The following is a 27500-nucleotide window of genomic DNA, read 5'->3' on the forward strand; positions in this document are numbered from 1 at the left end:
CATGGTCTCAAAATTTCTGGACTGTAAATACATAATGCTTGGAAACATGTTGTGCTGGACAGCAAACTGAGACAACCATTGTTCCTATGGATCCTATCAAACAATGTGACAAAAATTCTTAACATTCTTACTCTTATTTGTAACCAGTTGCTCCTAGGTCTGTTAGCTCAGTATCAGTGGCCTACAGTCTACGAGCCAAGTAAGACTCAATAGACTTGCACAGCATTTACTTCAACTATAGAACTGACATTGATTATGATGTAACATTGGATACGCTTGTTAACAAACAACCTCTCAGAATGTCTTTCTTAAACATACAGGACATAATGTATGTTTCGTGTTCCTCATGAGTACACATATAATATCTAGACCATGATGCATGTTGTAGATACGAAATTCATCTGGTACACTATCGTGTTCACAAACTTTAAGTGTAACCTTGCTAAATTGTTCAAGTTTGCATCACCTTTTTCCAGTCTGGATGCGCCACTGATTTAACATATCAGTTAATTCAAAGCCAATATAAAGTGAGCATGTCCCATAGCAGCGTGAAGTCTAGCCCCATTTCTAGAGTTCACGCTAAGCCCCTGTTTGTGCAATCACTAGTACTGCAAGCTCAAGTAATTGAGACATAAGCTTTTTGTTGAAAAAACTGTGCAAAAGTGCAACATCTAAGGTGTAATAAAGCGTCACAATTGATAAAACCTTTTATTATGTCATATATGCTTTTCACATGCTCTGTTACTGTACATCACTAAATGCTCTGGTTGGTGTTAATGACTCTAAGAATGTAATCAATTTCAAAGGAGTCTGTCCCATCAACAAGAACTCTTGCAAAGTAATGACACCCCTCTGGTGTGTCTAGCAGGAATATACAACACCAACAGATACTGCAGATATTAAGTTCATCAAAGAGTGCCTACTTGGATTCCATCTACACCCGGTGTTCTCATATAGCAAAAACACAGTGGGAGATGACAGGATGTAATTACAAGAACAATATAGTCTCACAACATTGCTGTAGGTTAATCCATACATGAAGACTGGACATGCACCCTAGAAAAATGGCTATGAAGTGTTCTATCGTGATGGCAAACCTATAGAAAAGATAAAGAGAACTAGTAAAGCATTCCAGCTATTAGTGTGTGCAGAATAGAAGGTGAAAATCGCAACAGGTGAGATGGCGCGTGTACCTAGGGTTTCTGTATATAGGGTTTCTGTACATGTACTGTCCTCAAATTTATGTATCTGGAAGATAAGCAAATATCATTGGGAAACCCATTTGAAGATATTTGGTTACTTAATGCATATGCAATGTTTGTTGTTGTTATGAGGTTGCTCGCAAAAATAGAAAGAATGATGTTAACTTAATCGAGTAATGCCCTCTCCACAACTTGATCAGTCAGGAAGCTGGCACAAGTCAGACATAACAAAAAGATAATCTAGAATAATAGTCTGCTGCAGCTGTACCGCTGCACTGACCAAAGCCTCGAGTGCCTGGTGTGACTGTCCTTAAATGTGTTTGCATCTAAACAGACTGACTAACCGCTTGTAGCCCATTCCAATATTCAGAGACACAAATACATGCTCTTAATGAAAAAATCTAGTCATCCATCTATTGACTAAACATGAGAGCTCATTCTTCACTGACCTGAATTGCAGTGAAGTCGCATTCGGACACATGTCCGCAGTCCAGAATAAAAACGGAGACTTCACACCCTGGCATACAATCAAAACAAACTTGAATGGCTGCCACTGTTGACATGTCTTCTCCAAATATAATTTACCTTCCCTCTTGGAAATGTCTTGAATATTCTCGAGTATAAGTCGTAGTTTGTCAATAGAAGGGTAAGTGATTCCACTAGTGAGTTTCAGTACTACGGCATCACCATGCCGTTTATACTAATAAACAGCAGGATATTCAGACCGTTTATTCATTAACTGCTGTGCTCGACTTCCATACAGAATATCGAGGATTGGCGAGCCGATAAAGAGGAAATATAAGATGAATCCCAACCGCAATCAAAACACCATACTGTAAACACAAACAACTTGTCTACAAAGTCAGTGCTTCTAACCTCTGTAAGATACCATATACCTTAATTCCAAGAAAGAGTGTTCCAGCAAAGCTTACAAACCAGGGAATTAATTCCCAAGCTATAGAGTAAATAGAATTAATAACATGATCATAGACAAATGTATTGTGACTTACGAGACAACTTCCACATTCGCAGCAATATTTGAACATTCACCATGTAGAGCACAGCAGTGATGATAATTGCGGACAGTGCTGCTTCCGGAATGTAGTAGAAAAGAGATGTGAGAAAAGCGAGAGAAAACAGCACTACTGCACCTACCGCACACAACAGCCTAACAACTTAATAGGTTTTCCTTGTCTCTGCTGTAATTGTTTAACCAGTTAAAATGCCACCTGCAGGCGTTTTGACTCCACTTTGAGAATTGACAGCAGTTCTGCAAGAGAAAAGTTAGTCAATCACAGCATGTAATTCAATAAGTCTCATGCAATCATACAAGAATGGATATGAGACTACAAAGTTAGTCCAACAAGTCAACAGACTGAAAGAGTGAGGACAACAATGTGTATGTATGTATGTACACATTATGTGAATACATGTACCCATGAGTATCAACATCCTTCTTTGTTGCATGTTTAACAGCAGAGCAACTTTGCCAGTTTTCAGAAGTGTTTGTCGATGTGTCTGTCTGTAAACACGATATCTCTTGAACAACTTAACACACCAATACAAAATTTGCCGAAATCCCAGATGAGTTCGAAAATAGTTACTTCCTCTGAATCTACCGCCTGAAGAAAGAAGGAATTGAAACTTGGGCACAAGGATTGTGCATCCCATCGTCAATAGGTTCTAGTTGCATTGTATTCATTCCCTTTGTTGTTAGAATTTACTTCGTTCATATGGACCCTTTGCATTCCACCCTTACTGCATTATTTGCATTATTCCAATTCTTGACTCACCAATATAACTACTTGTGGTTGGGTTGCTATGACATTCCTACCACACAACAGTCGCCACCCCATCAAACCATATGGAATGTCAAGATAGACTTACCACCTGCCATCACACCACACCTCACCATCCAAATAAGTTAATGCATGGGTAGACAGCTCATATCCATGATTATTGGACCTCGATCCAATAAACTGAATATCAACTCCCTACAATACCTTGACTTATACACAATAATCCTTGCTAAACTAGACCCATCTGGTCATGGCTATAACCTTACCAGCTTGACTAACCTCAGTGAAACAAGCTTTAGGCCAAGCTTTGCTGTCTTAATTAATATGTAATTTATTAGTTCTATATACTCAAGACACCTCCGCAATACAAACAGAGTTAATGAGCACCTTGAAAAACTTCCTGTAGACGGATATGCATTCACAAAACTGCTCAAGATATTTGATGTCCCTACAATGACAAAAAACATTTAATTAATTTATTAACAAGATAACGTACAACTGTTTATGAGACATACCAATGGCTATGAGTTCTTGACTTGCATTAATACAATAATTGTTCTTTCGTGCTAAACACAAACATACACTTCAGTTGATCGCACCCATCTCCTAATGTCTCACAGTCAACTTAAAAATGCCAAGTGCACATTGACGAAACTAGACAACAACACATACACCATACTACCAGCTAAGACATCAAATATCCCTAACAATGGTCCTACTCAGTAACTGCTACGTACCTTACATGAATTCTCACAAATATGTATCCTCGCTGATCTGACCATTGCCCATCCAACCCTTGTATATCCGACCTTCACCATTTACAGATATGATGTCAATCGTCTAACACGAGTTATGCAGCGACCTACCTCTTGTAGCATTAGTGTTCGTCAAATCGCTACACCTGTTAGTTGTCCCTGGGCTACCCACGTGCCCATGCGTTGGTTGCCCAAAAAAATGTTACATTGTTCACTATAGTTGACAGTCATAAAATGCAGAAGCTTCTTATCTTATTTTTATTTATTTATCTATTTATTATAATAATAAAGTTAGAGCAGTATTGTAATTGATACTGAGAACAATAAGACACTATTAAGTCACGCCTTTCATTTTTGGTGATCTTTTAGTAGACACAAACAAATGAATGACGCAAGGTAACAAACAATACAACACCACTAGACCGTTAGGAAAGAACAGCAGCACACTTTGTCGACAACAAAAACTATTAGATCTTAACAAAGAACAGCTATGTTGCCAGAACAGTGTGTAGTTGTCCTGGGCTACAAGCGAATGCATGTTTGGTTGCCTGTCTTAATTCTTGTGAAGCACCCGGGCTACCAATTTGACAAACACTGAGCATGCTGATGGTCAAAGAAAATGCAACTTTCAAGAAATGTAGGTGTATAGTGCCCACAATAAATCACCAAAATTTTTCAACAGCTGGAGACATCTTCCCATATTGTAATCGCACAAAAATACGAGGTCAGTAAGACGCTTCACGTATCCGATCTTTTCATGTATCCGAACCACTTTTTGATACCGGCTGCCTACATGGGGTCAGATAAGTAAGAATACAATGTATTCTAGGAGATGATGACAGATAACAAATATGGATAGTATCTATTGTCTCTGTTGCTGTTTGTTAGTTAAACATGTAGGTAAACACTGATCCTTATTGCCTAAAGTCTCACATCAGTCACATAGATTCTCCACTGCTACAATAAATACAATTCTATCAAGTACTCATTGGAACCAATGAGCACGTCAGGGCTGACCTATATTTGTAATGCATGCAATTATGTATGCACGCTATTTGATATATGTAGATACACACACACACACACACACACACACACACACACACACACACACACACACACACACACACACACACACACACACACACACACACACACACACACACACACACACACACACACACACACACACACACACACACACACACACACACACACACACACACACACACAATGCACCAAGTTTGCAGCCAACTAAGACTAAAGGTAAACAACACCCTCTATGTGGTAATAATGATATACAAATATCATACCAAATGCCTGAGCTATCGAAATAGCCTCCAGAAATCCAATCATTGGTACAACGACTAGCGACGTCTCCAAATACTATAAACAGCATCAACACATAACGAGACATCACAACAGCACAAATCGTGAGTAAACAAACTTTCATTGCATCTATGAACGACGTGTTGCCAATAGCCAATGGGTTGATTATTGGAGGAAGTCCCGACTCGATTTTTCCTACCAATTTTAGTTTGTCACCGAGATTCTGACTGACTAGAACGGCTCCAATCAATGCCCCAACGACTACAACAACTGCATTTCGTCCTATACAAGAGACAGCTGGCCTGTAGTTACAAGTGTTAGTCTGATGCTCAGTGGCTGAGTACATGTACAAGGATACATATGTGTCTATAGCTACCACATTCACTATTCCAACTGTTTGCTGTGTGTGTGTGTGTGTGTGTGTGTGTGTGTGTGTGTGTGTGTGTGTGTGTGTGTGTGTGTGTGTGTGTGTGTGTGTGTGTCACTGTGTGTGTGTGTGTGTGTGTGTGTGTGTGTGTATGCGCACGTGCACACGTACACATATATAAATCAATCAAACTACCTGTCGTGATAAACCAGAGAAACTTCCGAGCAACAGTCTGCTGCAGTGCAGGCGAAAATTGTCCATCACTGCTACCATAATCCCACAACTCGACTCTAGATTTCATATACTAAAATAACACTGTATAAAACAGCATCAAAATCTCCGTTCACAGCATCAAAATCAGCCAAACCAAATCAAAAAATTAATTAAGTAATAACACACCAGTGACCATACACCCCACATGCAACTAAACACAACATAAACTACAACTCATGGCATTGCACATACCCTAAGTACTAAAACGAGGACAACACAACCGAATCCAAGAAAAATGTCCCAAACACTGCAAGCAACAGCAGACAAACGCACTTAGTCTCACAGTTTCTCGACAAAATACGATCATCGATTACTTTGAGTGACGAATGTATCTGAATGTATCTTCCATGCATGGAAGGAAGTCTCGTGATATATTGTGTGAATACGGTGATGAAATACCCAGTAGATGCTGAACATATGGCTTCAATTAATTAGGAACAATACAACAACTATGTAAGTCAATAGATCAAAGCACCTTCAATTGTCCGGCTGCAATAGAAATAGCCGCTGCTGACGTGAATCCACTGATAACGGGCAGTGAAATGAAGTTTACAAGAGCACCTACGAAAGTGTAAACTATCGATATTGCCACAGTAATAGACAATGTGGCAAATAATCAAGTTGTATGACCAAAATGTTAGTCAAATGTGTGTGTGTGTGTGTGTGTGTGTGTGTGTGTGTGTGTGTGTGTGTGTGTGTGTGTGTGTGTGTGTGTGTGTGTGTTAATTTCTCTTTCACAGTCTAAAACCACCAAAATCAATAAACAAAAAGCCTGTACCTAATTCCAAAAATCCCACCAAAAACTGCGTTACTCCACACAACAGAGTTATCAACGGGATCAACTTTTGATGTGATTCGTCAGGCACGGATGATGCAATAATCTGAGACATAATTGCAGTCGGTCCCAACGTGATGTCCTTCGACGTTCCCAGCACCACATACACAAAACATCCCATAAACGACGTGTAAAGCCCCCACTGCACAAAAACAAAAAAATATTAAAATAGTTAGCACCCACTGCACAAAAAACAAATAAACTATAAAAATTGTTAGCCCCACTGCGCAAAAAACAAATAAATTATAAAAAAACTGTTAGCCCCACTGCATAAAAAAACAAAAAAATATTAAAAATTGTTACCCCACTGCTCAAAAAAACAAAAAATTTTAAAAACTGTTAGCACCCACTGCACAAAAACCAAAAATTATTAAAAATTGTTAGCACCACTGCATAAAATAATAAAAAAAATCATTAAAAATAATTGTTAGCACCACTGCACTAAAAATATTAAAAAATTGTTTCCAAAATCTCAAAGCGGACTGCACCTGCGGAGGAACTTGAGCAATATTAGCGTATGCTAGAGACTGAGGTACGACCATCATGCCGACAGTCAGACCTGCGATGACGTCACTAACTAACGTCTTCATTGAGTACTTGGGCAGCCATCTCACAATCGGAACACGGTCGCCGATATAACGCCTAACGCGATCCTGTCGCTGCGCGCGCTCGCCGCGAAAACAATCGAGACAGCTCTCGATCAAGCCCATGCCGCGCGAGCACTCAGACAGACGCGGGTCACGTGACAAGCGGGAATATTGTTAGACTGCGCGAGGCAGGTGATCGCAGCATTGCAGTGTGTCTAGCCTCTACTGGGCGTAAAAATGGCAATGCTATGAAAGCACATGATCTAACGTCCAGATCTACAGTGAAACACATGTAGCAGGCATACTGCCTGCTGCCTGTCCAGTACACTCCCCAGGCATTCGCAAATGGCGGGCCAGCTGAGTCCCCTGTGTGAACCCCTTGTTGCATTGCGGACATCGAAACGGTTTCTCTCCCGTGTGCGTTCTCATATGATTTGCCAGCGTTGTAGCTCCAGCAAACGATCTGTGGCAGAACCCACATTTGAATGGACGGTCATTGGTATGCGATAGTACGTGACTTCTGAGTTCGTTGCTGGTCGAGTAGACTTTATTGCAATGACCACAGTGGAATGGTAGCTGTGCTTTTCCCTCACAAACGTGCATTTGCAGCATGATCCGTTGAGTGAATGATTTGAAACATTGGCCACACTTCCAGAGGTTCCAGTCGGGATGGTTGCTCTCCCCACCTTGTCTGTTGGCTCCCGACGTGGAGGTGACCTCCGATGCAAGATGGACTCCTTCAATTGTGACAGCACCATTGGGAGTCGTTGCAAGAGATTGTTCGGTTCCAGATGCATCTCCAGTGGTGTGAGCACCTGGTACTGTTGGTGGCACTACATAAAAAAAGTTGAGAGAGTTAGAGACGGAATTACTAGATTATAGATGATAAAATACAAAATCGTAAATGTCAATGTTAAGGTAGTTAAGTTATCCGTTCACAAAAATCTAAATTAATCAATATTACAAGACATAGTGTGGTCCTATGATACAGTACAAGTCAATTCAATTACATACTACGACATGTCCACAGAAATGACACTGTCTATAGCCAGCCCTAACAAACAGCTCTAGCAAAACTCCTCCTGACACAGCACGCAACACTAGTACGACGAAAATGCACAAGACAACAAAAAGTTTTGTTCGAATTGGCAACGCATGAACAAAAACCGAGCACAGGGCACTCCAACTAGATTTTACGCACCTGTACGTTCTGCCGTTCTCTTCAACAATAGCAAAAAGAACGAACAATAGCAAAAAGAACGACACGAAGTTAGAATTGTATACTCGACCGTTTCGGTGACTCGAAAAACACAGAAATTACGAGCACTCACACACACGTGACATATGTGTGAAACAGCACTTCAACGTTCAGTAATGATCAGCACAAGCCCTAAAATCACGTACATACGCTCTCTTCCGCGAAAGAGCAACGCATCTTGTCTGTTTGTCTCCACTAACTGCACTAGACACCAACCGCAAATGCAGTCATTTGTAGCTGTAGCTGCAACAAACTCGTCTTCGAGTCATAATTACACCAGCTTCATGACTGATGCCGGTGGCTTCTTTGTAGACAAAGTCCGGTCTCCGCCGACCGCAAGCTGACGGTCAGAGTTCTTTTCAAAACACATTCTTGGATAACCCTCACCTCCACAAGTCACGTACAGATGTCTCTTGGTATGTAAAGATGACGCACAAATTAATTGCCAGCATGCAAATATGTTGCTATCAGTCACTATCTTACATTTGCATATCAACGGTCAAATGCAAAAGGATTATATTACAGACGCAAGCACTAATGACAAATGACTAGACTATACTAATTTTCAGCTTTAGGAATTCCTAGTTCTTTTTGACTGACCTTTAGGAGTTGGGACTTCATCAGATATACCTATAGGAATGCCCATACACTGAATATACTCTTCTTCTCCATACCAAACCAGTAGTTCTTCTCCTGGTTCTATGTCTCTCGTAGTTTTATAGAACAGACTGGTCTGAAACTGAAAGACGACCATGTTCTGTTCGCCACTATGCCTGGCCGATTGAATGAATTTCATCCAGTTGGTGGATGGCGACTGGCTGGCATCGATGTAGTGATACAACTGGCCATCTCTATATACCTAGTCAATAAACCAGTGTTGAGGAGAAGATTCACAAGCCGAACACAGCCATTTCTGACCTCCCACATCTGTTCAAGTTTGCTACCTGATGTGAGTTGCCAGATCGGAACCGAAGCTCCTTGAAATGGTCCCATCCATGTGCCCTCTGGTATCACTTGTAACGTAAAAACTCCGTATGATGACCCCGGTATACTCGACTCACACAGGCCAACTTCCTTGGGAAAGTAGGTAGCCATCGGACCTAGACACAAGTCAAGGTACCAATATCTTGCTATACAAGACATCCGATTCCTCCATCTGTCTGCTAACCTCTAGTCAGATCGATTTGTTGTGGATCAATAGGAACAATTTCCAGTTTTCCAAACAAGACATGCATGATTGTTGATGGACTAAACATTTCTTCCATTTCATCACTCGAACTTCCATTCCCATTGCTTCCACCATGATGGACGTCCAAATATGTCTCCGCAGAAACCACTGAATCAGACACACTGCCCGCAGCAATCGTACAGCTGGTTTCTGAGCTTGCCATATCTTCCATTGCACCTCAGACGGTCGATAAACAGTCAGAAGACTGTCACAAGCCTGCCCAAACAATTCTAGACATAAGGGCGTCAAATAAGATCAAGACCACATGCACAACTGACCAAACATCCATAGATTGGCAAGCATTGAAGAACAAAAACGGTGTCATTAGGTGCGGAAACGTTACAAAAGCCGCTAGACCTCGCGCCGCCTTGTTTCTAATTACTCGTGAAGTAATTAGAAATTAGTACAGGCATGTCTGGTGACCCTCAAACCAATTGACGATTGCACCTCACTGAACTCTCTGTTTTCATCGAAATCAATCGATTTAGCTCTGGAAGCCTAGTCCTACACAAAAGCCTCAGCTTTCTAATCTACACGGTTCATGACATCACACTAGCCTGACGTAAACCGCGTCATCAAGAGTCTGAACTCTGGTAGTACACCATGAGTGGGCCCCTGACTCAGAGATGACTCACTAGCTAAACCAGTCTTCAACTAACCGCTTGGAGAGTCTAGTTGGCTAGACAGTGCGCTCTAACTAGCTGTGTTGATTACCACCCTCACATTCCCCACCAGAAGAGCATCTAATCCCATTTCCCTTGTCTGAACAACTACATTCCCAGCAGGATGTCTACTCACGTGCATAAAACCAGCGCAGTCTTCTTCTCCAGAAGGTCGAACAAGTCACGCTGTCGGCGAAGAAAAAAGTCATAAATATTGACCGACTGGGTTGGGCACTCCCCGCAGTGTTTTTCATAGCACGCCGCTCCGAGTAATTACACGTGATTGCAGCCTGGTGACACGAGCATACTAAATCACGTAGGCAGTTCAAACTTTAAAAATCGGTAATAAAATGCAGCTCGAGCAAAACGACTTTACGCCGTCTTATCGCTGTGACGCTGGAAGATGTATCATCAGCTTCAATCCGGACCACCTTGGCAGTCACAGTGTGGTGGGCGGGGTGGAGAGGCGGTTCACAATCACGTTTCGCCTCATGTGGACAATTAGATTAGTAATCCGACATAGAGACATTGTTCACTTGTCATTGGCACTCTTGCTTGCTAAAATTTGAAGATGAAAAGATAGTTTTAGATGCAGTGCACTGATTTTTCGTACTCATAGGTGTAGCACAGCCTCGAATTCTAGATAAATAAACTTTACCAGTATCTGAAAAATAATTTTTCACTCTTCAAAAAATCTGTAATGCAATCTAGAAAAGTTAATACCTATTATTTAATAAATCAATCTTGTTTTATATAACTGTCTAGGCAATTGCTACTCTGCTGGAAAGTTCTGTTCTGAATGACTAATCTCTTGTTTTTCATCAGGTGATGCTACAATTGCTGTCTCTTGGTCCTCCTCCTGTTCCTCCACACCACCCTCAACCGATTCCTCTTGCTGTCTCGCTCCTGAGCACTCACCGACCCGAATATGTCGACTATACTGAATGCCCTGTGTGAAATCAGTCCCACACTGATGACATCTGAATGGCCTACTATTTGTGTGAGTTCTCATGTGATTACTCAGAGTAGTCGAACCGGCAAACGCACGATGGCAGAATCCACATTTGAACGGTTTTTCAGCGGCGTGTGAAGCAACGTGGTTTTTCAACTCCTCCGGCACGGCAAACGAACAACAACAGTAGCCGCACAAGAATGGACGACTAGCTGAAGTGTCGCACACGTGCATTTGCAGCGAAGAACGCTGAGAAAACGTCCTAAAACATTGACCGCATTTCCAAGCCTCGGATTGACTGAAACGAGCGGCTCTTTGACTCCTTTCTAGACTAATTGTTTCAATGTTATAGTTAGTGCCTGTGCTTTGTCTTCTCTGCATCCCTTCTCTTTTCGGTTCCATAATTCTTCCCGTAGGTTGGTAGCGACTATCTGATTTCCAAGTCGACACCCGAGAAACACAAGAAAAAAGCACAGACAATAGTCAATTCGAAGAACGACAACAATCATACGGGAATGCAAATTAGCAAAACGGTGTCTACTCGTGCTTCATCTCCTAATTAATAAGCTACTTCTCGTTCGCTCTCTACTCCACTGCGGCGTCAATCTCTAGACGTAACGGATAACACGTATTCCTCGAGACACACGAAACGACAGCGCGAAGTCATCAGAACTCATGCAAATATATTTGTTGATAAAATCGCTGTGAATGCATGCTGCCGTTCTGATTAACTATAGGCGTGGCTTGTTGTTTTGAAAGGGACTCGAAGCGCGTGACTGACAACAATGAACTCGAACTACCGGACTACTGAGAATCGAGGGACGGCAAGTCGAGAAGAAAAATCGGTCCCGACAACAAGACATCTTGGTGAGTAGGTACCGTACACCCTCACGCCCACCCGCTCCCTGTCGTAGTTACGTGAAGAATTGTAGCTCTATCGCTTCCGTTAGCGGATTTTGTCGTTTCCTGGTTGGCCTGCGATGACCTCTAGACAGCTTGCGACACCGGAGTCGGTATAGAGTACTAGTGTGCGCGTTACTACCACGACTACCAGAACAGTAACACCTCTGGCAGAGTGGGTTCTGCATAGGTAGAGACATGGTGTGCAGAGTTTGATAACTCGTCGCTTATTGATGCTATAGACTTCTTTGTTCTACGAGCATCTTCTTTGTTCTACGAGCATCGGTCAGGCTTACGCGTTTCGCAACACAGCAGTGTGCCCAGTATGAACGGAAGTTTACTGAACGATTGCCAACATGTTGTGATTTCTGTTCAAGTAGCGTAGTAAGGTAATTCTAATTTGTCAGATTTAGCCTCACGATAGTAAACGGAAAATCCGTATCTAGGCTTACCCATTGATCCGGATTGGTGGAGTGGTATGCCCATGTACAGAGTGTATTGGTCACCATACCAAACTAGCAGCTCCGTTCCCGGTTCTAGATCCTGCATGACGTGGTAGTATATACTCCGCTCGTGTTGAACCATCTCCAAATTTTGCTCTCTGATATGTCTAGCAGGCTGGATGTAACGCATCCAGTTACCCCTGTTGATATCTTGAGAATTCATCATTAGCGTCACGCTTCCACCTACAAATACCTACAACACCACATACAAACACTGTAGAACCTACACGCGTAAGTTTGTTTCAATATTTTGAAAAACACCCGCAGACAATAGCCAACAACGCATGCATGCAGTCTTGTGGGTTGTGCTGTTATGAAGAATATTGACAATGTGTTTTTCATGTGCTAAAGAGATCACTTGACTATGCAGATGATTTTTAAAAATATGTCCTCATATGCAGGTGCTTGTGTTTAGCAGAACTGATGAGTGAAGACTGACTGATGGCTGTTACCTCCCATAGCTGGTCATCTTGATCCTCTTCAGCTTGAGGAACACTCACTTTGCCTTCATATGGGCCTATCCAGGTTCCAAGAGGTATCATTACCTTTGCATACACTCCAAATGTAGCACCAGGAATTCCTGACTTGCATAATCCAAATTCTGTGGGGAATGAAGAGAGAGAATAAGGGAGGACATCAGAGTCATCTGTTGGAGTTTCTTCAACGAATCGTTGAAGTGACAAGAGTGGGTTTCCTGCAGTTGGAGCATCTTGCTGTGATGAATCTGGATATAATTGGGTGGAGTTGTTAGTCTGATCTAACCGATGTGTGAGATGCTCACCTGATTTCTCTCGGTTCTGATTCATCTGTAATATTACCGACATTGCGTCTACGGGCTCACTGTCGTTCTGTCCGTAAAGGTAGTGTATCAAGTTGGTAGATGAAATATGCTGCTCAGTCATCCCGGGCGAAATCTTCCAAAACACTCAAACCTGAAAAGCATACTTTACATGGACACAATCATCATCTAGACCCACAAAGATATCCACACTGGTCTCTAGACACATGCAACACACTCACACAATACACTCTTCAGCAGCTACGTCTTTTCAAACATTCAGATGCTCCTGAAATATGTACTACACCACCCTGGCAAATTAGTCCTAAATTATGGTATTTTGTGGCTGTTTTTGTTGTGGCCAAATGGTCACGTTTAGTTGTTATTGCAGCTCATTAGCTCTTCATTTCTCCTTCTCGCGTCAGAAACGAACGTGTCACCGTGCCTGCCGTCAAACACACCAAGTTCTACACGCGCCTCGCTTGCTAATGGTGACAAGAGAAACACTTCGAGTGTCCGAGGGGCCCGGATTAACAAGACGCCTTGATGCGACAAGTCGCGTTTCACAAACTATCCTAGTTTCCACGACAAATACCACAGGGCGGTTTTCATTAGCTGTACCCGACCTGTAAACGTATCTCTCCTGGTTCACCTGCTTGGTTGCAATTGTGGATGTAAGTAATTTCGCAGTCGAGGAAGCGTCGCCTCTTTGTCGTTGCTGGATGTTGTGACCTTCAAGCTTGCAGGCAGGCCCTGCGACTTCTCGCTAAAAATTCACAAGCGCTGACAAGTCACTCTGACAAGACACTGATTGACAGTTATCAAACGGTTTTTCTCGCTCCACGCGGGAGCCGCGCCTGATTGGTCGACACGTGCTGTGTTGAGTCGCCCGCAGGCACGCCTCCTCCACCGCACAACAAATAGCCAATGGAATGTCTCGTGCTGCCCACGTGGGTTGACGGACTCCGCACGCGTCGTTTCTCTTGCAATTTTTCTCGGTATTCAAGGTTGTTAAACTCAGACTTGGATGTATAACGATTTAAACGCGTTATTTCTATCACCTTCGTTTTCCTTTCACTTACACGCGCACTAAAAATTTACGTCAACATTTCCAACTAAATATACAACCTAGAGCAGCTGTTGTAGGCAGTCTGACAACTTGTCGCAGTACCTGCATAAAACAGCAGGTCACGGAAATCACCCACACAACATGTCAAGATGTACGTGCACGTGTTGCCTACTCTGAAACTCGATGTTTGTGTCTGACGTTGTCGAGTTGCTCTTTCAGTAGAGTGGGATTGATGACTGCTGCCTCCTTCAACACACCCAGCATTGCATCCTGAATGCATACATAAATATCAAACACAGACAACAAGTTTCGTGCATACCATCTGGTTAATACCTGAATTTCTTCAGATGGATCATCAAGATGGATGAGCATACCTCTGTAGATTGCCTCCATGTGTGCTCTGTACAACCCACGGTCATATTCTTTAGGAAAACAGCTGAAACGGCGTGTTAGCAAATTGAAACATATGGACTTGATTTGATGTAGCCAGTGCTTACCTAAAGTAGGATGAAAGTGTTTTTATAGTTGCCATTCTTATACTGTCACTGTTATCATCCATCCGTTTCAGTAAGTCAGGATACATTTGGTGTAAGGCATCAACTGCAGGAGACATGGAAATGATGATTGTTGGATCTTTTGGGAAGGGATCGACTGGATTGACTCACCATCTAGTCGACTTTCCAAGAGCATGAAAATTAGTCTTAAAACTTTGCAGGAGACTAATCGAGTAGACTGATTAGAATCATCCAGACAAGATGTTACCTGTGGATTTATTGAGATAATGATTAGTGGTTGTGTGGGAGGACAATGAAAGGGCACTAACCTGTGTCATCATCTCCAGCTTGATCTCTTCCAGAAGACTGCCATTAGCCCATTTGTTCTGCAGTAGAGCCCATAAGCATGACATAGCTGCTGTTCTAATTGCTGCAGCTGTTCTATCTCATTACATAATTGTGTTAAAATGTAATCTAATGTGATACATAAATATGGCATGTCCTACCTGCCACCTGACCATACACAGTTGGGTAGTATCATACTTCGAATAATGGCAAGTGCATGAGGTTGAAATATCAAATTCGTTTCCTCAGTCTTTCCAAAATTGATCAGCAACTGAGACAATAAGGAGAAAAAGCTGGCAAAATATGGTTGTTTGTAAGTATATATATATATATTTACACCCACCCCACCCCACACACACACACACACACACACACGTGCACACACACACACACACACACACACACACACACACACGTGTACACACACACACACACACATTCGAGTTCCTAGAATTTGTGTATTCTTCACAGTGTGTAATATTACTCATATATGAAACACATTTATTGACAAACAGACACAGACAAACAAACAGACATGCATACACTCAGATCAACACATAAGCTGACAGGTGGGCACTCTACATATACCTCAGCCTCATTTCTGCATCTCTCTCCACTTCCAGAGTGCTGGTAAAGATCTCCATAACGTCATCCAATAGCGAACAAACAGCGGATCCAGCATTTATTACTAGCAAGTCAAACAAGCGTCTTTCAGGAGAATTCATCACCCAGCAATGATGACCAGTCTGCAAACATACAACTGCATTTGAGCTGGTTGAGTTGATCTTATTTTTGCTTACGACGTATGACAAACCTTGAGTTCAGCAAGCAATTGTTTTGAATGTGAAACAAACATGTCATTCAACCCGTTCATGCCTAACTGTTTTGAGAATACTTCAAGGGCATTCCAAGCCTACAGAACAGACCCAAACCTGCTACATTACGATGTCACAGTAGTAAACAAGGACATAGCCGCTGGTCCAGTTGGTCCGGTTTCAACCAAACCACAATTTAATATTTGTACTTTCACCAATGGACCATTCCCGGCAAATTCCGGAATTAAATAAAAAGCTGATTAAATAAGTTTTTATTTAATCATTTTGAGACAGCTTTATATCAAGTGCCCACAGCTTCGCACATCAGAACGCATACAGCTCGTAGACCTGCATGTTCATTCTGGTTTTAGAATAGCAGATATAGTAAGTGAAGCCAGATGGTGTTGCTTCTGTCACCTCCCTCTAATGCCTCATCAGTCTATGAACTTTTTGTTTCCTAAGAGACCCTTCTGGAAGTCTAAGAATTAACCGTGTGCTGCATCGTACTCTGCACAGACCCAATGCATGGTTTTATACCTGGTCATCTTTTCACTAGGATGTCGATGACACTCAACACCTTGCATTCTGTCACTGCATTAGTATGTAACACGAGAAATAAATTATCTGTTGTGTCTGTCTGCACATGCCCGTCTGTGCGTGTTTGCTAATTTTCAACCAGACCACTTCTAAACTGTCGGCTACGGCCCTGGTAAACCACATTAGAAACAAACACCATACACACACCCCATACACACAGATACACAACAGACAACAGACTGACTAAACTCATTATACATAGTCATTATTCGTACACTCTATACGGATGTCTGTACAGATGTCTGTACGTATGTCAGATCATCATACACTGTCTGTATGCCATACACTGTCTGTCACTATGTATGTATGTATGTATGTATGTATGTATGTATGTATGTATGTATGTATGTATGTATGTATGTATGTATGTATGTATGTACATACATACATACATACATAAATTCCCTTGGGCAAGGAACTAACATACAATTGCCTCACTCTCTGGAGTGTCAGTTCTGTCTAAAGAAGCAAAGAAGAAGTGACATATAGATAGTGACTGTTGATAGTGTTTCAATTGTTTCGATTGTATACTAGTATCATAGAGTGACATGATGGAGTGACTGCTGAGTAGCAGCAGCAGCGGCGGCAGCAGCAGCGGCGGCAGCAGCAGCTGCACTCCCAGGCAGCAAAGATGAAGAAGAACATGATGACATATAGTAACTGAGTTTAGATTGTAATTGCAGTATCGGACCTGGGCCTTAAGGGCTCTTGTATGTACAAAAAAATGTATGTATGTCAGAATCACCAAATACGAAGTATTAGTCCCTACACGGTATCTGTAGCGGTCTCTTTTGTTTATCATACTGCATTGTTTACAGCATATCGTGTACTACTGACTGTTGCCAAAAAGTCTCTAGTGAACAATAACTGACATCCAGACAGACAGAGACTGACAAGCAAATAAACAAAAGAAGAAAATAAATTATGGTAAAGTAAGGACGTCGGAAGGGCATTGGCCGCACCACTTTTCGAAAAAATGAACTTTCGTCAGTCACCCATTACCGAGTACTGCCGGTTTAGCTGTAACTGATTAAATAACTAATATATATTTAGTTACGTTAGTTATTAGTCGTTCTGTGTCGTTCTTGGTAGAATGTGTTTCGCATTAAAACGTATTTACTCATTGCTGTGAAACAAGGTTACAATATTCATCTGCATTCAAACAGAATCAAAAAGTAGGTAGCGTGCGCTAGGCTATACCCCTTAACATTTGCTTCCGACACTCCTGTGAAGGCAATGCCAACAACAATCCTACTGAGATCTGTAGATTATAGTATGACAAAATAACTTTACTCTCATACCTTTGTTTGAGTGTCGTCCGTACTCAATGCTGTAACACTCACTAGCACTTGAAACATGGGATAACTAATTTCGGCACATAAACCTTTGGCCACGTGTATAAGAGAAGTCGTCACGGCCAACAACTGCACCTGAAGTGGTACATGAGCTGAGAAACGAATCTCCGGACTAACCAGCACGTCAGCAATCGACTACAACAATCAATTCGAATCTCCCTGAACACAATCGTCATCATCACCGATTCACTTACCACTAAATGTTCCTTCAGTGCCTCCAAATTGCTCCCTTCTAGCAACGCGCCTAACGTTATTAGACATCCGGTGCAAGTGCTGGATGAAACAACCACATTGGCTGTCACTTTGCTGCTCGCTCCGCTCGATGTCAGAACAGCAGGAAGAACCAAGTGACACCAAACATCGGGTTTGATAAAATATCCAAGAAGCCAGGCACACCTCTCACTCTAAAATGCAGATAAACATAATTTAGTCTTCATAGAACATTCTTAATCAGCAACGACCTTCTGAACGACATGCTGGTCGTCATCTAGACATGACTTGTATAGACCATGGAGAAGCATCTCGAGGTGGTGCGTAGCATTCTCTTCGCCATAAATTAATAGAATCTCTAGTAATGACACTGCCTGCAAATAAAACAGATACACAACTATTACCAGACGGCCAACTTGAAGCAATCGAAGGACACACTTTGAGTCTCGTCGATGTTGTCCAGTCTGCCATGTCTTTCATAACAGCCGGAAGTACCTTATACCAGCAACGACACACGATAACACGAGACCCAATACTTGGCCGTGGGAATTCTAGCAACAGAAACAGTGTACGTAATCGCCATACTGTCGGAGAGGAGACACGACAACGTGGTACAGTACCTCCAATCTGTCGGTTTTCATACTCGGATGTGTCCCAGTCTAATTTGTCTTTCAAGTCGTCCTTATTCTCGTCTGCATACTTACAGCCAACCTGACATACATAAGGTAAGAAACAATGCAAACACAGGGTTAAAGCCAGGATTTTTGGAAGGCGTAGCAGTATGGGCATGGCAGACGAGTCTGGCATGTTTTGTTTAGTTGTCAATACTGTGACACAATCGTATTGATGGTATACTGTACTTTACCTGTTCCATGATGTCCCTCGTCTGTTTCCTGATATCGGGAATCTCATCGGTAATTCCACTCAACAACAACGGCAGTAGCTTGTGATGGTAAGAGTACCTACAATACGGACATTGTCTCACGGTTCTCAAGATGACGTATTTATTACACATGTATCTGCCTAGCTGCCGATCTGACTGACCGACTCTCGTGAGATAAACACAGACGCTAAATATAATGAATTGTATCTGTACAGTACGATCGGTTATACTTAGTGTGTTGAATGTTCACAGTCTGAGCCCAGTCTGTCTAGTTGACTGCATCATGTCATCCGTTTGCCTATCAGACAGCCTGCCAGTCAACCCAATCGCAAAATTCCTATAGCATGTGAACGAACAAGTGTCCTTCGTGGCCACTGTCTGTTTTGCCGATGACTACTACTCAGTCAGTGTGCATGAATGCTTACACTTTGAGCAAATTTTCAAAATTAAATGGTATGTCACTGATTAAGGGACCGTCCGCAATTTTCATATTTTTATAAATCCGGATTCGAGCCGGAAGGGGTGGGTGGACAAGCCCTAAATCCAAATTCTTAAAAATACGAAATTCAATGACGTCATCATATCCTTGTCGCCTTCAGACTACTCACCGCTTGAGTTGACCTGGTCGACAGAAGTAAATAATGAGACAGCTGTTGTTATTACAGTGCCAATTGAAACCACTATAACCTGTCCCCCACCTAACTATAAGCGCAAGTCAAGCATACCACAGCTGCTCAGTTTAAGAAGACTTTGCACTGTGACAGCACAGCAGGCGAATTACAGGTTCAGAAAAGTGAATATTTACTAGAGTTTAGAAAGTTTTAGGAGAAGAAGCACAGAAGCAATTACGAACCTTGAAGAAGCACAAAGTGAACGGTATTCTTCATACAGACGCTGCAGATAGCGCAGAAGGAGCAGAACATTCAGAAACTCTTACTGGTATCTAATGATGGGGATGGTTACAGTGGCTAAATATGTTTGATATGCAAAAGCCTTAAACTATAGATGTAGCAGAGATCATTCACAATATTTATCGTAAACTTGCTTGCTTGTCAGTCATCAATACAGGAATATGTCAAGTCATAATATTTAGGACGGAATTCATGGTGGGTGGGTCGGTCAACAGCAATTCATCCCGAATCCGGATTTATAAAAATACAAAAATATACGGACAATAACTAAAATAAAAAATAAACAGAAAAAATACTTACTATATAAAATTTGACATCCAACACTAGTTAAAATGGTCTTGCAACAACTTGATTCAAAAATACATACAAGCAGACACTATGTACCATATTTCTTCGAACAGTGGCCGCCCTTGAATAGAAGCCGCAGCTGAAGAGACTTGTTGAAAAGAGATGCTGCAAAGTTACGGGCCACGCCCATATCACATGCTTTTGATGCTTCTGCATCAATCTTGTCCTATTACGTGCACTCGTCTATCTATTATATTTTTATCAACACAACGTAGAGTAATATGTATCTGGAAGGTATCCTATATTAATAATCGTTGCATTTACAGCTAAACCTGCCGTGGTTGGCACCTTCAAAAGTGTCCAATTATGTCAACAGAAAGAATTGTGACGTTGAAGTCCCAACGTGTCATGGTGTAAAGTAGACTTAAAAATAGAGGTCGCCCTCGAATACAAGCCGCCCTTGTTTAGAGGCCGCAGTTCCATAACCTTGTTAAAAATAGAGGTCACGGTCATTATTCGAAAAAATACGGTAGTCACTTTTGTCTCTAATCAATATCCCTGTATGAAGCAAGGTTGGTTCCGGTCAAAATAAAATTAATATTAAACTTTATTTCCTTTCTAATGCTATTACAGTTATTGTATCTTTGTCTGTCTGTCTGTCTATCTGTCTGTCTGTCTATCAGTCTGTCTGTCTGTCTGTCTGTCTCTGTTTCTCTGCACCTTTGTGTGTCTGTAGTGTATCTCCGTCTGTGTGTGTTTCTGTCTGTCCATTTGTCTGTTTGTCCTTTCTGTTTTTCCATCATCTGCCTGCCTGTCTCCATAAACTTGACCTGTCTCTATGATCCAACAGCCATCCACCAAGTATTTCAACAAGAGTCGATCGAACAGGCGCCGAACGATCAAACGTTCGCTGAGCCAAATGTGAAAGGATAGTATCAATACACTGAGCATTGCTGTACTGTACAACAACACCGATCGCCTAATCAATATTCATCCATCATCAATCCTCCAGCCGACAATCATTTGACTACCATAGTTACCTTCAGACAAGTCACTCTCACTCGATAATGTTGGTGTGTCAGAGTGGTCACGAGTGGCGACATCAGACTTTCCGACTTCATGTGAAAATGATCTGGTATTTTCGGTGCTAACATCATACACAACTGACAACTTACCTAATCACAACCAAAAACAATGTTAAACACCATGCACCGAACCAAAATGCACTATACTTTCTTAATTTCTGGGTAAGGATCCGTAATCATCCTCTGCAGGATCGTCACAAAGTCGGACAGATACGGAGGTAGACTGGCTGCATCACAACGCTCCACAACACGTGACAAGAACTGCACCAGCTGCAGTCGAACCTCCTCCGATGGCTCCACCATCTCTGCCCCACCCACTCGACTCACAGCAACAGGAAGAATATAAGGCAGAAAACAGTCGACCTTGTCCACTAATTCACAGTGACTAACAAAGAACAAAACGCTCATTTCCTGGTAGCGTCACAGCCGGCCAGTTCGCCTACCCTGTGATTATCTCAATGGCGAGATTTCTACACTTCTCAACTGGGTCTGAGACCATTTTCAGGAGAGGCTTGAGCATGATCTCTGCAAGGCTACTTATCACTGTTGAAGAAAGTGACGGATTTGGCAGCGTCTCTCTTTTTATTTTCTCTAGAGCTCGTCGTCTTGTGTTTCTGTTCTCGTCTGTCAGACAGTTGACATCCCTCTGCAGCTTCTGTTCGAGAAGAATTGAGGGGAAAAAACTTGAGGTTAGAGGATTAAACGTGTGTACCTGGCAGATTTCTTCTATGTCTCTTTGTTCTGATTTGAGTCCACCAGCTTCTGTAGTCGCCATGGCTGTCTGGTCCCGGATAAGCGGTAGTGTCACGTGCTTGTATAGAATTACAAGTCACGTGATAGCGTAAAGTGATCACACATCACGTTTTCAGTAACAAGTACCGGGTGTGATTGTCGAGTTGGCAGTAACGGCGTCTACTAGAGGTAAGTGTTGCGTATTCGATCGATCGATCGCAAAGCGCGATCGATCGCAAAGCGTCAGCGAAGTGAAATCGATACGCATCTACACCACAAAAGTATGACGTAGGGCATCATGCGCACGACTGTAGTACAGTAAAACACGTTGTTGCGTTTGTAAGCATAGAACTATCAAAAACTGCCTTTCAGTTTGTAGGGTGCAAGCAGGTAAAAGTTATTTTATTTATTTATCTACTGGCGGGAGGAGTCTGATGAGGTTGCGATCTTGTCGCTGTCCGCCGCCTGACCACTAAACGATCAAATTGGATACCAGATCCGGTTGTTACGCCTTCCTAGGTAGGTAAGTAGGCATGTACTGTACTCACGTCCGACAATCATGATGCTACTCACTGAGTCATTTCTACGACCGTGTCTCATAGATGCCTAGCCTACGTGTATGGAGCGCCATCCGTGCCAAAAATCGTTCTCTCGTATTAGTATAGAGAAAAACACAAGAGATACGTTTCAGTAACAAGATATACGTGAATTCAACACGTGCAACAATTCGACATGGCGACATCAGGCGCTCCCTAGCTACGTGAACACACGCGATCTCAAACAGACGGGGCGGGCTATAGCCATAATTATTATATATATTTGGTCTCAGTCTTTTTACGGACCAGAAAAGACAGTGGTATCTAGTAGAATCTAAGATGACCGTAGGAAGACGGTCAGGTCCTGAGGAGAGTCGGACTTCGAGGCTAGACACAGCAACTTCAAAAGAACTCACCAGACTTTCATATGACACGTAAGGGGAAAATGTCTATCTACACGAGACGTCGAAACCGGTACCCAGTCCTCCTCCTCCTCGCGCGCGCTCCACGTGTTTTAGCACGTGCTTTGTTTACAAGTCTACGTAACCGGTATTGTATTGTACACCGCTCGCGATCGGACACTAGAAGTTAATTTAATTAAAACGATTGCGCCCGAGCATGCGCATAAGCCCGCGACAGAGCTAGAGGAGAACTCCCACGAAATTACGAGCTGATAGTTCAATTGCAGAGTTTGTTTCCACCAAAGCGCTCTAGTCACACAAACGATGCGCATGTACGGCAGATCATCAGCACCTTCACACGTAGATGTCGCTAACTAGTGTTTAATTACTTAATTTAATTAGTCTATGTCATGTCTAGCCTTTCCGAAACTTTAGTCATCAGAACCAGGATTTTGTAAAGTCACGTCACTGAGCAAATAGCATACTCAAACAGCGTTGAATGCGCTAGTTAGAATGTGCACGTGTCGACCTACAGTGTGTGTCTAGTCTACACTTTTTTAGGTGTCTCCTGTAGCCATGCTTCCTAGCTGTCTCGACCGTTGGTGCTCGTTGACAGCACACATTTACAGACACTGGAGAGAACCTCTAGTAGTTTCGCGTAGTAGTCAGTGTGTACGCGCACCATTTAAGTCTAATTAATATCAAATTTATTCTAATATTTCTTAATTGCCTTCCGTTTAAATTTTTCAAAATGATAATCATCAGAAGCTCTCTCTGATCGCGTTGGTTTCTGTGGTCCAGCTGTTAGGGATATTTTCAAAACGGCATCATCTTTCACAGTAGGAGCCAAAGGATTTCTCTCATCGAGTGAACCGACTGTCAACTTGGGACGACTAGCATCCGATTTTGACTGCTCAGCTTTCCTTGCAGACCCAATATTGCCTGGTTTGTCCTGAAAAACTAAAAATAAACGAAATAAGTCTCAACATTCGTGTTTGCTGCTTTGGTTCGAAGTTGTGCTCACAGCGATTATGATGTACAAAGTCAGCAGCCATGTTGGTTGGTAGCATCGTAGTACCATCGGTCTTCTTACTTCGACTTTCTTCAAAAACTTTCCGCTTTGCTATCTCTGTCTCTTCGATATTCCTAAACTTCGATCTACAAATATGTATTATAAGTAGGTGTCTGTTTCGTCCAGTTTGCATTGATATGACTAACTCAATTCCTAAGTCAACTTCGGGAATGCCAGACAGCATCTGATTCGACAACATTTCGTCAGATCTCTTACTGCTTTCAACCTATAACAAATTAGCATGACTATTAGTGGTGATAAGAAAATGTTTATCCGATTGGTGAAAATTTGCTGTCAATTTAATAAGGAAACACGATGGCCTTAGTGCATTGGAAGTTACAAATGTGCATAAGGCATTACACTTCAAGTTGAGTAAATTCCAACACACACACACACATACAAAAAAATTAAAAATTGCACAAATGTCAAGCCCTCCATGTCATTCGTGAATGACGTCAACCTTAAGGTTAGTTGCAGAGATAGCTCCCCCTGCCTCTACAGACAGGGCCTCCATGCACTACGTGGAGGCTTAGAGCCAGCGCTACAATCCACCTGGAGATTGGCCAGAGTCATCCAGGAGCACTGACTATGGCGCAGCTTTGGAACTGGACACCAAGGCCCACACGTACCCGTCTGCTGCATGCTGTCAGAGCCAAGCCAGTACAGCGATCATGTCCACCCTAGTCAATGACCAGGTACTCATATATAATCCTGAGTCGAGAGAAGCAATTGTGTGTAAGTTTCTTGTTTAAGGAAATTATGCCATAGCTCGCCATCACTGTGACTTAAACCTGCAACCCTGCAAGGTCCCGGATGTTTTCATTCTCCAAAGGCACTCTCTAACCAATTGAGCTACAGCACACACACACACACACACACACACACACACACACACACACACACACACACACACACACACACACACACACACACAACTAACAAGGTAAAAAAACTATGCCTGAGCAATCTGTTTAATGGCAACAATTAATGTTTATCTAAATTTCAATTAATTCTAGAACGCCTGACTTAGCAGTGAGATCAGTAATAAAAGTGTCACACACCATAGCAAGCCAAGATCAAACTTAAAATGAATGAGTAATATTTGATGCAGTGAGTATAAGTAGTCACATTCTTGTCATTTTAACACTACTCATAAAGCATCTGCAAATTCATCAATCACACCCACTATTGAAGGTAACAACAACCTTAGTCTACAAACTCAAGTACTGCTCACTGAGTAGAATTATAGTGACTCCTAAAGCAGTGTTTCCACTGGATGATGGCGAAATAGCTAAATGCTATAAATAGATGTCGCCGGCGATAAAATGGTAATACATCCTCGCCAATTTGGGTATTTGTTACAGTGTAGCTTGTATGCCTTCCTCTGGATCAAATCTTGCAAGCACAGTCGCTAGAGTGCGCTAGGAATGACAGTTGGCACAACCATAGATACTCGCACACACAACATATTGAAGCTCCACAGACTAAAGCACCAATCTCTCACGCATGCTCTGTTTATGTCCTGCACATAACGGGCACTTTTTGCATACGTGAACTTGAAATAAGTAATTTTAGAAGCAAAAAATTTAGAAACAATCACAGTGAAGATGACAGTCATAGTTCTGACAATGACTGCCAAGGTAAAAGGGAAGCAGATCGATGGTAGAAACCACGAGGAAGCTAGATGATATGATGAGGATGACTTCAATGATGCTGAACTTTGATTATGCTGAAAACAGAAGAGCCAAAACTTCAAGACTTTGATTTTAACAGAGCCTTAAATTTTGGCACAAAAAGCCATGAAGGATAGCCCTGAACGCTTGAAGTCTGGTTTGTAGACAAAGTCACGTTGTCAGCTGTGGTATGGAAAGCCATAATTCAGCAGTGATGTCCATTACTACTAATGCCATTTAGCTATTCTTCAATCAAGGAGTGATTGTTCATAAGGTTCGAGATCAATATGTCACAGCTTTACCATCAAAAGTCACAATCCCGACAATCCACGTCACTCATGCTACTCACTGTCTAACCAATTATGCAGTGACGCCATTGTACACAATTTGGTCATGGCAGACATCTTCATGCTTTCTGTATAGTCAACTCTCGATATAACGACACCACAATATAATGACATCGTCACATATACCGACGACGTAGATAGCATGGGAAAGTGTATGCATATAAAACATGGTACTTCACCTCTTGGTATAACAACACTTGATATAACAACACTGACATACGCAATAGAGTACATGCATACAAAGATGCATGGGAGTATAGAAATTTCCCTCAATTTCCAACATCTAGGTCACGCAGTCTATCCTCCCTTACGCACATTTTGCCACATGGTGCACACGTGAAGCAAGAGCTGCTGTGGTGCTCCATCTGCCTAAATGACTGCACTTGAACTTGGCAGATTCTAACCCTAGAGGATTTCTTTAGCTACAAGTAGAATACAGTGCATTAGCATGAACAGTACAGTACATGCCATCCTAAGTTAAATCACGAGCGCTACTGTGGCCACCCCACACTAGCTAAGATAAAATCACGTGCATTAATCATGTTCACACCCACACAGCTTTGATAGAATGGCCTCGCGATATAACGATATCAAATCGCCAGTCCTGAGCATGTCGTTATATCGAGGGTTGACTGTAGCATGACAACCAAAATATCATGCACCTAGATATCATAATGTCACAACTGACTTTCAAATTTTCAGGAAGTGTGTAAAGCGCCGCTTTTCGAGCCTCAAATGCACTACACAGATAGAGTTGCAAACTACACTTCAACATGTCATCAAATTGTGATGCACCTCTGAGGTTCTCCCGAGTCTTGTTTGATGCCCTTTCTCTTTGCCATTTCTTCATCAATGTATTGCATCCTGAAAGTAACTTTGATGACTTTAGTCAATACCTAATAGCTGAGATGTTACATCCGGGTATCTTCATCTCTCTGGTGTGTTTCACTGGCAAACGTTCCCTCGAGAGAAACTTCTTCTTCATCTCCTCTGTGACAAAATATCTTTATAAAAAATTGCAACCAGATTTCCAAAACAATGTCCAACTTCTTGCTGTCTCTAATATTTTTCATATCGATAAGACCTCCTGTGGTTATTTTAAAAGGATCGGTCTACACATAGCAAAACACATTGGAATTTAATTGAAGTATTACAATAAAACTCTATTTGTCTCAGATAAATTTACACTCCCTTATTAAAACTTGATTTCTATTTGTTTGTTATGTCTGGAGTCACAGAACGCGTGCTCGTGACTACAG

The 27500-nt window shown here is 42.0% G+C and overlaps 6 protein-coding genes across 7 annotated transcripts in view; all 6 read right to left on the reverse strand.

The window, feature by feature from the left end:
• The window catches only part of LOC134190888 (uncharacterized), a 14308-nt gene extending 1495 nt beyond the window's left edge, over window positions 1–12813 (reverse strand). The window contains exons 1-25 of the mRNA XM_062659425.1: window positions 12664–12813; window positions 11921–12051; window positions 11100–11674; window positions 9775–9863; window positions 9574–9727; window positions 9324–9505; window positions 9006–9264; window positions 7661–7980; window positions 7416–7610; window positions 7049–7282; window positions 6504–6702; window positions 6201–6286; window positions 6040–6134; window positions 5918–5972; window positions 5648–5756; window positions 5204–5367; window positions 5070–5142; window positions 3517–3567; window positions 3389–3449; window positions 2417–2472; window positions 2213–2353; window positions 2099–2157; window positions 1964–2035; window positions 1788–1902; window positions 1652–1719 (exon numbers count right to left, since the gene is read on the reverse strand). Of these exons, the coding sequence (XP_062515409.1) occupies window positions 1652–1719; window positions 1788–1902; window positions 1964–2035; window positions 2099–2157; window positions 2213–2353; window positions 2417–2472; window positions 3389–3449; window positions 3517–3567; window positions 5070–5142; window positions 5204–5367; window positions 5648–5756; window positions 5918–5972; window positions 6040–6134; window positions 6201–6286; window positions 6504–6702; window positions 7049–7282; window positions 7416–7610; window positions 7661–7980; window positions 9006–9264; window positions 9324–9505; window positions 9574–9727; window positions 9775–9863; window positions 11100–11674; window positions 11921–12051; window positions 12664–12813 (3693 nt within the window). The remainder of the gene's footprint in view (window positions 1–1651; window positions 1720–1787; window positions 1903–1963; window positions 2036–2098; window positions 2158–2212; window positions 2354–2416; window positions 2473–3388; window positions 3450–3516; window positions 3568–5069; window positions 5143–5203; window positions 5368–5647; window positions 5757–5917; window positions 5973–6039; window positions 6135–6200; window positions 6287–6503; window positions 6703–7048; window positions 7283–7415; window positions 7611–7660; window positions 7981–9005; window positions 9265–9323; window positions 9506–9573; window positions 9728–9774; window positions 9864–11099; window positions 11675–11920; window positions 12052–12663) is intronic.
• On the reverse strand, window positions 7305–10487 carry LOC134191349 (putative histone-lysine N-methyltransferase PRDM6). Of its 2 annotated transcripts, none has more exons than XM_062659959.1 (5): window positions 10432–10487; window positions 9574–9849; window positions 9324–9505; window positions 9006–9264; window positions 7305–7980 (listed from the first exon to the last, which is right to left on the reverse strand). In XM_062659959.1, the coding sequence occupies exons 2-5, from the start codon at window positions 9803–9805 to the stop codon at window positions 7424–7426; spliced, it is 1230 nt and encodes a 409-aa protein (XP_062515943.1). In that variant the 5' UTR covers window positions 9806–9849; window positions 10432–10487; the 3' UTR covers window positions 7305–7423. The 2 variants fall into 2 exon arrangements, with proteins under 2 accessions (XP_062515943.1, XP_062515942.1); XM_062659958.1 differs by having other exon boundaries at window positions 9574–9863; window positions 10432–10464.
• LOC134191350 (putative histone-lysine N-methyltransferase PRDM6) lies at window positions 10899–11895 on the reverse strand. Its single transcript, XM_062659960.1, has one exon. The coding sequence runs from the start codon at window positions 11647–11649 to the stop codon at window positions 11068–11070; it is 582 nt and encodes a 193-aa protein (XP_062515944.1). The 5' UTR covers window positions 11650–11895; the 3' UTR covers window positions 10899–11067.
• Window positions 12814–12821: 8 nt separating the features above from the next.
• LOC134191351 (putative histone-lysine N-methyltransferase PRDM6) lies at window positions 12822–14413 on the reverse strand. Its single transcript, XM_062659961.1, has 2 exons — window positions 13432–14413; window positions 12822–13374 (listed from the first exon to the last, which is right to left on the reverse strand). Exons 1-2 carry the CDS (start codon window positions 13550–13552, stop codon window positions 13028–13030), a joined length of 468 nt encoding a protein of 155 aa, XP_062515945.1. The 5' UTR covers window positions 13553–14413; the 3' UTR covers window positions 12822–13027.
• A 67-nt stretch (window positions 14414–14480) lies between these two features.
• Window positions 14481–22301, reverse strand: LOC134191348 (dynein axonemal assembly factor 5-like). The gene is made up of 20 exons (XM_062659957.1): window positions 22193–22301; window positions 21924–22135; window positions 21628–21865; window positions 21436–21570; window positions 21226–21374; window positions 19179–19275; window positions 18934–19024; window positions 18752–18864; window positions 18565–18687; window positions 18298–18507; window positions 18050–18238; window positions 16151–16249; window positions 15925–16082; window positions 15498–15629; window positions 15321–15432; window positions 15163–15259; window positions 14995–15097; window positions 14831–14933; window positions 14670–14767; window positions 14481–14599 (listed from the first exon to the last, which is right to left on the reverse strand). The coding sequence occupies exons 1-20, from the start codon at window positions 22253–22255 to the stop codon at window positions 14557–14559; spliced, it is 2565 nt and encodes an 854-aa protein (XP_062515941.1). The 5' UTR covers window positions 22256–22301; the 3' UTR covers window positions 14481–14556.
• Window positions 22302–23833: 1532 nt separating this feature from the next.
• LOC134190889 (splicing factor C9orf78 homolog) overlaps window positions 23834–27500 on the reverse strand; it is a 4015-nt gene continuing 348 nt past the window's right edge. Inside the window, exons 4-10 of the mRNA XM_062659426.1 lie at window positions 27289–27353; window positions 27157–27231; window positions 27037–27105; window positions 26930–26981; window positions 24368–24447; window positions 24174–24307; window positions 23834–24109 (exon numbers count right to left, since the gene is read on the reverse strand). Coding sequence (XP_062515410.1) covers window positions 23862–24109; window positions 24174–24307; window positions 24368–24447; window positions 26930–26981; window positions 27037–27105; window positions 27157–27231; window positions 27289–27353 — 723 coding nt within the window. The 3' untranslated portion in view covers window positions 23834–23861. The remainder of the gene's footprint in view (window positions 24110–24173; window positions 24308–24367; window positions 24448–26929; window positions 26982–27036; window positions 27106–27156; window positions 27232–27288; window positions 27354–27500) is intronic.

Source organism: Corticium candelabrum, chromosome 15 (genome assembly GCF_963422355.1).
Source record: "Corticium candelabrum chromosome 15, ooCorCand1.1, whole genome shotgun sequence".
Taxonomy (NCBI): domain Eukaryota; kingdom Metazoa; phylum Porifera; class Homoscleromorpha; order Homosclerophorida; family Plakinidae; genus Corticium; species Corticium candelabrum.